At 42.2% G+C, this 13,036-nt stretch overlaps 1 protein-coding gene across 2 annotated transcripts in view; it reads right to left on the reverse strand.

Moving 5' to 3' along the window:
- rev3l (REV3 like, DNA directed polymerase zeta catalytic subunit) overlaps positions 1–13,036 on the reverse strand; it is a 94,174-nt gene that overhangs the window by 1,451 nt on the left and 79,687 nt on the right. For both annotated transcript variants that reach the window (XM_080881763.1, XM_080881764.1), the window contains 12 exons: positions 12,119–12,237; positions 11,218–11,336; positions 10,912–11,053; positions 9,107–9,351; positions 8,522–8,630; positions 7,864–8,070; positions 7,549–7,658; positions 2,538–2,652; positions 2,148–2,285; positions 1,722–1,912; positions 973–1,219; positions 21–236 (listed from right to left, as the gene is read on the reverse strand). In XM_080881763.1, coding sequence (XP_080737889.1) covers positions 21–236; positions 973–1,219; positions 1,722–1,912; positions 2,148–2,285; positions 2,538–2,652; positions 7,549–7,658; positions 7,864–8,070; positions 8,522–8,630; positions 9,107–9,351; positions 10,912–11,053; positions 11,218–11,336; positions 12,119–12,237 — 1,958 coding nt within the window. The remainder of the gene's footprint in view (positions 1–20; positions 237–972; positions 1,220–1,721; positions 1,913–2,147; positions 2,286–2,537; positions 2,653–7,548; positions 7,659–7,863; positions 8,071–8,521; positions 8,631–9,106; positions 9,352–10,911; positions 11,054–11,217; positions 11,337–12,118; positions 12,238–13,036) is intronic.

Consider the following 13,036-nt stretch of genomic DNA (forward strand, 5'->3'; position numbering starts at 1 on the left):
GTGCGTCCTCAACTTCTCACCTTCAGCAACTGCTCTTGCTGACTCTCCCACTGCCTCATGTCCTGGTAGAGTGTAACAGCGACTCGCTGAGGTTCAGCACGACACCGTGAGCACACACCCAGCTGGGTCAGCTCATCACACACAGGGCAGTGAAGCGTGGTGAAGTACTGGGAAATTGTCCCCTTCCTCCCCGCTTCCTCCCCACCCACCACGGAGGAGCAGGATGCCTTCTGGATCTGGAGAGAAAAGAGCGATGTAGCTGAAAACACACGTTTGATTGATCACTGCTGCTGGACTATATGCAGACACATGGAGTTAACATGCACAGCATCTTCATGGACATAAAACAGTGTGAACTACGTGATCATGATACTTTTCAGGTTTGTTAAGAATCCTACCGAATATCATTAGATGCTGAAGGATCAGAGATCAAAGATTCAATTTTTTTAATACAAATACACACATTCAGGATTTTGTGTGTGACTCTGTTTTCACTGGGAAAAAACAAAGACATAAAAGGAGTCAGTGGCACTGGAGCAGCAACCATTTATGTATCTGACTGTGATTAGTAGCTATGCCAGCAGATGGCGTGTGCACTCTGTCAGACTTCAGGAAAGAAACAAAGACTGAGGCAGCAGCGCTGCAGCTTGACTCATTTAGTCATCAGCAGGAAGCAGAAGAGATCTCTCTTCATCCTTTGTTCTCTCTAAATGACAGACTGCTTTTATTTTGACAAGAGTGGAAGCAGAGGGTGACCTCTTTGACTTGCCACAGTCAGTCAAAGGAAGATACCAATTAATCTAATTCATCCTCCAAACTCAGTATTAAGTTGATTGTGTGTCTTTATGATGTTCCTGGTTCTTTTTTTTGTTTTGAAGGGTTTCTTATCTCCACTGCTGCTGCTCTGCTTCTAAATGGCAGCGGTGAGACAAAAACATCACAATGGCCTGTATGTCTGCAAGTTGTCCTCACCCTGGGGAGCTCCTGGTACCAGCTGAACACGTCGACTCCGATCAGCTGGAACATACGGGCCAGTGGCGGCAGGATCTGCTTAGTGATGTAGTAGGTGGCATTGAGGCGCAGGGTGGGGTCCTGCAGCACCTCGGTGGGCCGGCGGACCAGCTGGATGAGGGGCACGCCGGGTGTGCCGTACACAATGACATAGGGCACCCGCTCACTCACGCGTGGCTCCAGCCTTCGGTCATAGGCCATCATCCGTCTGAGGCGAAGCAGAACAAAAATGAAGTGACAGCAGATGATGCAGTTATTGTTTACATCACACAGCCAACATGTTCACATTAGCAGCGAGAACGTGTGCTGGTGCTCTGAGAGAGAAAACACAAAATAAAGCAGATGAACTGAAGCAGGGCTCATAAATGCTTCTTCCTTGTGCATCTAAAAATCACTTTTTTTTGTCCTCCACTCGTTAAAAAACAGGTTGCCTAGCAACACTCAGGTACTGTACAGGCTAGTGCAGCCAGACAATGAACACAGTGAGGGAGGACTAATTGGATTCACGCTGGGTACTGTAACTGTAGCTGACAGCAAGCTCTTACTCACCATCCTGTTCTCTGCTGCACGCACACACAGACACACACAGAGCCAACCAGCAAACATTTATCCAAGCCACACTCCTGACTTCTCCTGTACTGTGACCACACACACACACACACACACACACACACACACACACACACACACACACACACACACACACACACCTGGTGAGTTCCAGCGCAGGGATGCAAGCTCCAGGTCTGTACGAGCCGCTGCCCCGGTACTCCTTGGCGAAGGTCAGATCCTGCATGCTTGCCCGGCCATCCAGAATCTTCATACACTGACGCTGCACAAACTGCTTCACCTGGCTAATGTCACGTGTCTCAAACAGCAGCTTGATGGAACGCTCCAGAATCTAAGGAGCACATGAGTAAAAGAACACAGGTATAAGAGGATGAAGATAAAATGATTTACTGGTAATCTAAGAGAGGTGTTGATGCTGTTTAATGTGCAAGCGGAAGGAGACGACCTTTTCCCTGACTGACACATGCAAAGCGGTCTGAGTAAACGGGAGCAGGAACAAGAGTGGCATGCCTGCGATTGGTGCACAACACAGTGAAAATGAGGGGAAAACACGGTTTGCCTGTTACCTTGGAAACAGCAGGGCAGCCGTCGCGGCGCACCGTCTCAATCCCTTTGGCATCAAACACGGGCTCCTTTTGGTCAAGGCTCTCATACATGTAGCCCACGTAACGCTTCTTTGTCTGCAGAACGCAGGGCAAGTACACCTGAGAGAGACACAGACACACACACACACACACACACACACACACACACACACACACACACACACACACACACACACACATAAATAACTACATCTAATGTGTGGAGATGGAAAAATCACAGTGAACAGATGTTAGAGAGAAGCCGCTACCTTGTCTTATTCGCTCCCTTTGTGTGTGTGTGTGTGTGTGTGTGTGTGTGTGTGTGTGTGTGTGTGTGTGTGTGTGTGTGTGTGTGTGTGTGTGTGTATCTACCTTCTCAAACTTGAGCTTGATCGGCTTGGGGTTGGTTGCAGTCACTGCTTCTGCAATCTCTTTGCCGATCTTGAAAGCCTGCTCTTTGGTGGCTCCTTTCAGTAAAACAAACATGCTGCCAAACACACAAAAACACACAAGGCTCATTACTAATTCTTATCAAACAACCCACACTACATACTACAGTGGTAAACGATACGCTCTCAGAGGCTTCGCGTTTGGCTCTGTGCTTGAACACATCCCATGTGGACGAGCGAGTCTGGAGGAAAGTGTGTCCCATATATGCAAAGCATGCTGCAGTTTAAAACTTTATGCTTCTTCTTCTATTTGAGACTCTGCAGGTCAGAAACAATCCAATTCCCTGTCTGCCAAACACAGCGGCAGCTCTTCTTTAATGGACTGTCAGAAATGAAAGCTGTTAGCTAATTGGTGCAAGTGTTCATGAGAACACGGCCCAAGTAGACTCAGACTTACACATCATCACAGCGTAGTGACACACAACAAAGCTGCTGGTCATGAATGGGAGATGCTGTATAAGGAAAAAAATATTGATAAAGCTTATGAGATTTTTTTAGGAAAATTTAAACTGTTATATAATAGTCATTGCCCAGTAAAGAAATATAGTAAAAAACAAAAATATGCAGAGTGCCCATGGATTACAAAAGGATTGCAAAATGCATGTAAGAAGAAAAATGCCTTATACAGAGAATTTATAATGAACAGAAGTACAGAAGCTGAAAATAAATACAAGAAATATAAAAATAAATTAACGAGTATTTTAAGGTCATGTAAAAAGGAATACTATGAAAAATTACTGATTATGAATAAAAATAATATTAAAGGGATCTGGAAAACATTAAATACCATCATCAAAAAGGGCTCGGGGGAGGCAGACTATCCTTCGTATTTCACAAATAATGATAGAAACATTACTAATATGAGCGATGTGGTAAATGATTTCAACAAATTCTTTGTAAGTGTTGGGCCAGACTTGGCTGAAACAATTCCTGATATGACAGATTCGGTAGAGAAAGAAACTAGACTCATTGACCGCAATCCTCATTCAATGTTCTTAACGGTGGTGGAAGAAATGGAAATCATTGATATTGTTGGGAAATCACAAACAAAAAACTCTACAGACTCTGACGACATTGATATGGAAATCGTTAAGAGAGTGATAGAGGGCATTTCCAAACCCTTAACACACATTTGCAATTTGTCCTTACAAACTGGTACATTCCCAAAACAAATGAAAACAGCTAAAGTAACACCACTGTTTAAAAATGGTGACAGACACCAATTCACAAATTATAGGCCTGTCTCTCTACTTTCTCAATTTTCAAAAATACTGGAAAAAGTCTTTAGTAATAGACTTGACAAATTTATAGATAAACACAAAATAATAATGGATAGTCAGTATGGTTTCAGATCAAATAGATCAACATCATTGGCATTAATGGAACTGATCGAAAATATCACCAACAATATAGATAAAAGACAATGTATAGTTAGTGTATTCATTGACCTAAAAAAAGCTTTTGACACAATTAATCATGACATATTACTTGATAAACTGGAGTACTACGGCATTAGAGGAGTGGTGTTAGAATGGGTAAAGAGTTATTTGAGAGACAGGCAGCAATTTGTGAAAATTGGGGAATATCAATCAGAGTGTATGGACATTGTTTGTGGAGTTCCGCAGGGGTCAGTATTGGGACCAAAGCTGTTTATCCTCTATATCAATGATATATGCAGAACATCAGATATACTACAGTTTATTCTATTTGCAGATGATACAAATATTTTTTGTACTGGAGAGAACTTACAGCAGCTTTTGGAAATTGTCACACAAGAAATGATTAAACTGAAAACATGGTTTGATAGAAATAAGCTATCATTAAATTTGGAAAAAACTACATTTATGTTATTCGGAAATTGTAAAAAAGATGCAGGAGCAAAATTATTAGTAAACAATGTTGAAATAGAGCAAGTTTCGGATACAAAATTTCTGGGTGTGATAATAGATAACAAAATCTGCTGGAAACCTCACATAAAGCATATACAAGCCAAACTGTCAAGAAGCATCTCCGTACTAAGTAAAGTTAAATATTTTTTGCCTTCCAAATCACTCCGGGTACTTTATTGTTCACTTATATTGCCATATTTGGAATACTGTGTGGAAATTTGGGGAAACACATATAAAACTGCACTTCAACCAATATGTAAAATTCAAAAAAAAGCAATCAGGATGATTAATAAAGCAGGATTTAGAGACCATACTAACATCATGTTTTTGAAATTAAAAATACTGAAGTTTATGGATCTTATAAAATATAAAACTGCAAAAATTATGTACAAGGCCAGATACAATATGTTACCAGGAAATATACAGAGGATGTTCTATGACAGAGAAGGAGACTATGAATTGAGGGGGAAATTGAATCTAAGGATTCTTAAAGCACGGTCAAAGGTTAAAACCTTTTGTGTCACTATTTATGGGGTAAAACTGTGGAATAGTTTTACTATAGATCTACAGCAATGCTCAGGAATTAGTAAGTTCATGAAAATACTTCGAAAACTGATTTTGGAAGAATATGATACCGATAAAGATGATCACCCATTGTATGTATAAAAATATCAAATTATATCCAAATTATATCAATCACGGTAGCCAAGTTTATATAGGTTCTCCTCGTGTATCGTGTGGAGTATGTGATGATGGGAATTAGGTGAATTATGTGGGATCAATAAGATGTTGAGTAGGGGTAGGAATTAATAAGTATGTTCATACTTCTTCCTACTCCTTTTCAGACCAAACATTGTTACATTATGTCAGACGATTTTGTTTTATTTCATTATATATTTTTTGTTTATCTGAACACATACGTGTGTGTGTGTGTATATCTACATATATATTCGTATCTGTAAATGAAAATATATGTAGTGTGTATATATTGTTTTATATGTCTGAAACAAATAAAGATACAATACAATACAATACAATGTTCACACTCGAGTGAAGTTATGAATTTGTCAGTAAAGTTGTGCAACCTGTAAACCTGCCTGTTGTGCAGATAATGGGAACAGTGACTGCAGGTTTCCCATGTGAGGACACAAACACTGATCAGGCCTAACATGATTACCACTGACAGTGAATAACACTTTGTACAGGTCTTACCAAGGGCATGCGTACTATTTATTTACTAGGGGTGCAACGATATTCGTATCGATATTGAACCGTTCGATACAGTGCTTTTGGTTCGGTACGCATATGTATCGAACAATACAAAATTTTTAATTTATTTTATCAACTTTCCTTCTGACGATGCTGTCTGTGTTGAGCGCTTAGTGGATCTGCGTTCGACTACTCCACCTAGGCTGCCCTGTGGAGCGCAGATCCACTGAGCGCTCAACACAGACAGCATCGTCAGAAGGAAGAGCGCAGGGCAAGCTAGCGAGACAGAAGTTAAGCTCTCCTTGCAACATGGCAAATTGAACCTCATTCAGATCTGGCGTTTGGAATTATTTTGGTTTTCATGTGACGTATGACCCTGAAGGTAAGTGAGTCATGGACTCAAGTAAAACAGTATGTTGGATGTGCCATGCAATGCTCAATTACATGGGTGGGAACTAGTGTGTTAGCGCAGTTAGCTCGTTAACGTGTTGGCCGTCTAGCCCCATGCACGGAGCGATCAGGGGTAGCTCGTTAACGGAGATTTGCCGTGTTATGGCGTTATGGTCATTTCAACGAGATTAACCTGAAAGCACTAGTGGGAACACAACGAATATGACTGCACATTTACACCGACATCATCCTAGTGCAAAGACAAGTGGAAGCAGACAAAAACAACAAGCATGCATGCTACAAACTTTACCCGAGTCATTTAGACAGCTGTTAGCACATGATTCTCCTTATGGAGACCTGATATGTTTAATGTGCTGCTGAGAATATAGCCCAGAAGAAGCGGATAGTATAGGTTTTATTTTGGAAAGAGACATTTCTCTGTAATAAACTCTCTTTTCCAAAGATGAGTGATTCCTCAATCAGATACAGGGCTCGCAATATCGCTAGCCCGACGTCCCGGAGCTAGCGATTTTTTCAGTCGGGCTACCAAAATCTATCTCTGCCCTGCCCGTCGGGCTTTTGTAGGAAGGAAAAATATATGTCAATGCTTTTGCATTCTTTCAGAAATGTAGCTGGGTAATTATGTCATTGGCATCGGTGAGCCACTGTCAATATGTGACATATTGAAATCGCGTTTGAATTTGCGCTTGTTTTTTTGCTTTCACTTTGCAATCGCGCGAACTGTGTATAGAGAGCGACAGCACTGATCTGTGAGTGATGATAATTTGTGCACCAATTCCTCTGACATAGTCTTATCAATCGTTGGCTTACTATGCAAACCTGACAAGTGAAATCTCCCGCAGCTTAAACATGTGAGAGGTTGATCGCGCAGAGAATCGGTGAGCTTATGTGAGTGCGTGTGTAAAAGCAGCAGGATATATATTTGACTACGATGACCTGGATGACTGAGGACCTTCACAGACAGATATATATTTTAGTTCTGCTGAGCCAAATAAGACAGGTCAGGGTGAAGAAGTGACAGCCACAAAGCTTACCACAAAACGGAGAAGTTATGACAAATCAGACTATAAGGCAAAAAGAAAGTGCAGCTTTATGGTTTCATGGACAAAAGAATTTCTGTGGCTGCAATATGACGAGCTAAATAACCAGGGCTGCACATAAGTGGTCCGCAGGTGCGTATTCGCTGTCAAAATAAAAAACACGCACAAGGGTTAGGGTTAAATTTAAAAACTGTACTTTTGAGTTAAAATATATATTTATAATTTTAATAAATGACAAATTAAAAAGGCATGAACATTTTTTTGGATCGAAAAAATATCAAACCGTGACACCAAAGTATCGAACCGAACCGTGAATTTTGTGTATCGTTGCACCCCTATTATTTACATCTGAGAAAAAGTCAAAAAGTCTTGTAAAATTGCTTACCTGTCAGTGTCTCCGTACACAACACGCGCTCCCCATTTCTTCGTGTCATTGACCATCCTGATGGCTCTCTCCAGGGTCTCTCTGGCTTTGTGGACAATGCTGTCTCCAACCTGGACACAGCAGATTTAATAAATATTGGAGCAAAGGGGTTACGACTACATTCACAGCAACACTGACTCAAGGTAAAGGCCCTACAATAATACAGAGAAAATAGTTTGATTGACAAAGCAACAACAACTATTTTCATGGATTATAGTGGTATCGTACTGGGAGTGCACAGTGCAGAGACCATATAGCAGCTGCTGCTGAGCCTACCTCCACACTGGGCATGCGCCCAGAGTAGTTAGCAGCGGTGTATCCAAAGGTGACGTTGGCGATGAGCTTGAGTCCGAGCTGCCGTGCGTCCAGCAGCTTCGTCAGGGATTTGTCCTGCTTGTAGGTTTTCATGGACTGCTTCACCATGATCCTTGTGTTGAGGATTTCCTCCAGCATCATGGGCAGGACACCTTTACGCACTGAAGACTAGAACAAATAAAACACAGATCATTTAAAACACAGATTTTTTTTTTTTTTTTTTTTACAATGAAGAAACATAAAGTAGGGTTGCACCAAAACTCTAAGAAGGACCTAAAATGGGCCTGATCTGCAGCATGGGGAAGCGCTGTAACTTAGAACGTAAAAAGCAATTTAGAAGTTTAGCTTTAGGCCCACAATATCTCTCAGTGTAAATAACAAAAATAAAGATGTTCCTGATCTACTGTGAAAGCTGCTTAAGTAGCACAACAGGGTAAAAACGGGCAATGTGGAGCAATCAGGCAGTGAATGAATGGAAGCACAGAGATCACAAAGTGGGTTTTCTTAGGAGGCACTGGCCCTTCACAGCAACTAATGAGACAATCCATCACAACGCCAACACTAAGAGCTTGGTGAGGTCTCGTCAGAGACAACGGTCATGATGATGAGGTTGCTGTACCTTAACGAAGGCGATGCCACCAGGCGACACGGTGATGTCGTTGCGGAGCTGGTAGAGGAGCTCGGGAGGGACTCGCAGGGAGGTGCAGCCAAACTTAAACTCATCAGGCCTGAGACAGAATGTGAACAAGAACACCAGTTCAATCACTTAACATTATTCTTGCAATGTGAATATTACTGTCTGGAAAGACAGCGTCAGGTATAAGTGAGAAAAATGCCCGTGTAGAAATCTGAACTGCACCCCACTGAGCTGTCTCTGCTGAGGATGAAGCCTGTGCACGCCTGCCACAAACCACTCTTTTTGTGTTACTTCAATGTAGCAGACATATGCATGTGGAAAGAAGTGTTCATGGCTCCTTGCTGTTGCTATGCAACCACACAAATCTCACTGAAAACCTGAACTCAGTCTTAAGTTGCGCTGCTCGCCGCCCTGAGCTGTGAACAACATGCCGAGCTCTCAGCGTGCCTGTTCCATTAAAAATAATGAGGGGAGGAAGCCGCTGCCAGAGGGAGATTTTCCTGGCAGGCGTGCAGTCTGAGCGAGTTCTCTACATGCTGTAGCTGTGTGGGCCTGTCATGTCCTTACGTTCCCAGGTTGTCCACATGGCCGAGGCAGGTGGAGAAACAGTAGTTGTATGCGATGACAATGGAAGGGTAGAGCGACTGGAAGTCCAGCACAACCACCGAGTTGCTGTAAAAACGGGACTCGGGCTCCATCACCAGAGGGATGCACTGTGGAGCCCTCTGCTGGGCACGCTGCTGTATGCTGGGCGTCACTGGGACGTAGTTTAGGGGCTTGGCCACACGCAGCATCATGGACTCCACACGGTACTAAAGACAAGAGGAGGAAACAAAGTTTGACTTATTATTCCTTTTGTTCCTTCACACATCCAACTGGAATTTTTACCACCTGCAAACAAAACTCTTAATGATGTCTTAATGACAATCTCATCTGGAGCACGCTCGGTGTGTTTAAGTAACTCAGAGTTTTTAGGGTTTTTTTTACTTTTTAGTTCATATTTGGCAGGTGGAAGCAGCAGCATTGGGAAACATACAAAAAGCTGCAATCAAGTCAAACAGATTTCAGCTGCATTCAGTCTGTACAGGAAGTCAGAGAATCACTCATACCCTGCTGGAGCTGATTCAGATTTAGGAAGGTGTTATCAGACCCCAGTATCAGGTTGTATTCAATCCGCAGTTGTTAAAATGTTTTACGGGCGCAGCATCATCCCTGTTTGCAGAGCAGATGTATCTGTCTCTCTAATAAGTAATATTTTTGTGTTAGTTAATATTTAAATCAAATTGTCTGTGTAACTTCTCAGTCATCCGTCATGGTCACCTTGAGAAATCGAGGAGGCGGCAGTTGGATGTTTCACCCTTCATCCAAGAGGATGCTTCATTTCATTTAAATCAAAACAGTCCAAGATTATAGGGCTTTGAAATCATGTGTAGGCAGTGATCTCTTCAACTAGAAAACATCAACATCAGCCACACATTTACTGTGTTAACAGATTAAATGTCATACTGTTTAGTCAACCTCTGAGGCAAACAGCTGTGACACCAGTTGAGAGCCTAGACAGTTTCCCATTGTGCTCTGAGGCTGTAACTGCATGATGTTAGCGCACGTCAGCATCAGTGTGCACAGAAATCTGTGCAGCAGTAAGCAGTGATCAAACCAGCACAGGCGGGGCTCGTCTACAGTGAGCTCAACGCTAAACCAGCAGAGCAGAAAAACACCTCCAAAACTGGATGAGAATTACTGGACAATTTTAAAATTACACACACACACACACACACACACACACACACACACACACACACACACACACACACACACACACACACACACACACACGATCCATTGTTAACATCCAAATGCTGATGAGTGTAACTCTAGCACTGCAACATGATTTCATCCCACTTTCTTACCGCACACTCGTCAGCATTTTTCGATGTGAAGACGGTCATCAGCTGTACGACCCACTTTGTTACCCACTGACAGATTTCAGGCTGCACCACACAGAACTGGGTTTTTAAAATGTTCTCATACATTTTCACCAACATGGTTAAAACCCTGCTCACACGGCACTGAGACAGAAGCATGCTCTAAACTTTTCTCACCCCATGACTGAACCTGAGGTTTCAAAACAAAAAAAAAAAAAATCTGCAGTTATCTCACACAGAGAACATCAAAGGGACTTCATCTACCTGAACAGTCAACTATTAACTAACCAGGAAGGATAGACTGACCTCGGTCGATTTGAGCCGGTCGAACTGAACCACAAACTTGGATTTTCCATAGAAATGCCCTGCCTGTGTCTCCTACCAAGCTATTTGAGGACTGAACTAAAAATTATTGGGAATTGTTTGTGAGTGTGTGTGTGTGCATGCCTGTGATCCTCGGGTCAGAACGTGGAAAAACTGAATTCCAAACAGCCTGGCCAGCTCGCTGGTTCTGCCAATGATGTCATGTTGCTGCAGGAGCTGCATGCAGCCACGCACACGGCTCACGTAGTGATCCACCATCTTCCACCTAGAGCAACACAAACAGGATAATCATATAAGCCAGAGTTACAGAGCTGGCTTCAAGGGAAGAGTCAATTATGAGAAATTTACAACCATCTCTTTGTACTACATCTTTTAATTTCATGTAAGGTAATGTCCAAAAAGCTGGTTGTGTTTGACCCCGGCACAAACCTGTACAAGTCTGTGTTGTGGTCAAACCAGTCAGAGAGAGTGCGGGGACTGTAGAGAGGGAAGCGCTGGTGGAGCACATGGAAGGCCACGTTTTCAAAAGTGTAGTTGTTTAACGTCACCTGGAGGAGGAAAGAAAAAACATTTTCTAGTTCTATTTTTCAAAACTGCCTCTCTCTGACGTTTACACAATTTATGGATCAGAATCAAATAATAGCAATAACAGAACGCAAGGAAAAGAGTAGCACAAAGGGTTAACGTTTCCTCGCTTCAACTAAAACTCTGAATCTTTTACAAGAGATGTGTTAGCTTACTTAAATGTATACAAGTGTCTACATGTGACCACTAATCACACATTGTAGTCTTTTTGTGGATGAGCTGTAGAGATCTCTCTCTCTCTCTCTTTCTCTCTCTCTCGATATATAGATATATCTATATCTATAGATATAGATATATCTATAGATATAGATATATCTATATCTATATATATCTATATCTATATATCCTAGCTGACTGAGGGAATCCCCGTGTATTCTTGGTGAGAGAAAAAAAAAGTAGTTTTAATCCAAAAGCAGCAGAGCACACAGCATAAAGCTGCAAAACAACTGGACCAGTTCAGACAGCAGCAGCTCACAGTAAACAGAATCAAACAACAGGACAGAGAAAACTGGAGTCACAGGGGTTGAGGGAATGTAAAGACAATAATAACTACTTGATGATAACATTTTTTATTTGTTAATACGAGAGCTTCACTTTATATGAAACTATGAAAAAAATAAGAGTCACAGAAAAAGCAGCAGCAGAAAAAGTAAAGTGGGGAGAGCCGTGCTGGAAAAACAAGTGGAAAGACAGAAAGTAGGTCACGAGCTACAAAGCTGTGAGGAGGTCATGCCAGGACACCTGCCTCAGTTTTCATCACCCTCCACAGGTTAAGGGTGATGCGCCCGATGATGTTGATCTCTGTCATGGTGTCGGCTCCGTACTCATCCCTCTCTGCAGCAAAGCGGTTCTCTTTGGAGTCACCTGAGGACACGCACAGAGCCAGACAGGCAGCCGATTACAGAGGAGGGAAGCCGCCAGAGGCTCTCCATTCAGCTCGAGTACACAAACACACACACACACTCAAAGGGAATCACACATTCACACACTTATACAGGCAAACACATACACATACATGCTGTATCAAGACTCAGTCACAGGCACACCACAAAAATGGGGCTACACGTTTGCACTTATATTATCTACAATGTGTACCTACATTATGCACCAGATCCAGCACACACACCATGTACTGGCTTTCATTAGCCAAACTCACACTGTCAGATTCAATAACAGGGATGCACAGTAAAGTACTGCGCGTGTTTAATATGTGGCTGCACATTTAGTGCCAGCTGCTAATTGTGGATCAACCCTGATGAGTCACAAGCACATTTTAAGAGGGAATTTCACACCTAGTGAGACAGGAAGATGGGAAGATGTATTCGCCCCCTTTGTCACTTTAGTTTTTTCCATATTTGTCACGTTCCGGACTGTCTAACATTAAAATCTGACAAAGACAACCTGACTAAATCCAAAATGCAGTTTTTAAATGATAGTGTCATGCATTAAGGGAAAATGTTCTCGAAGCCTACCTGCCCCCATGCCAAAAATAAACCTTTAATTCAGCCTCATTTGAGGGTTTTGGAAAATGAATGGCCCGTTTAAAGCCACGGCAAAGCATCTGAATTTGAATAGAAATCTGAACTGTGACTATGCCACGCCAAAACTTCCACTACACGTTTTTCTTCAGAGGCATTTCAGATCCTTCTCCTCATATGTAACA

Source organism: Rhamphochromis sp. 'chilingali' (assembly GCF_963969265.1).
Source record: "Rhamphochromis sp. 'chilingali' genome assembly, chromosome: 5".
Taxonomy (NCBI): domain Eukaryota; kingdom Metazoa; phylum Chordata; class Actinopteri; order Cichliformes; family Cichlidae; genus Rhamphochromis; species Rhamphochromis sp. 'chilingali'.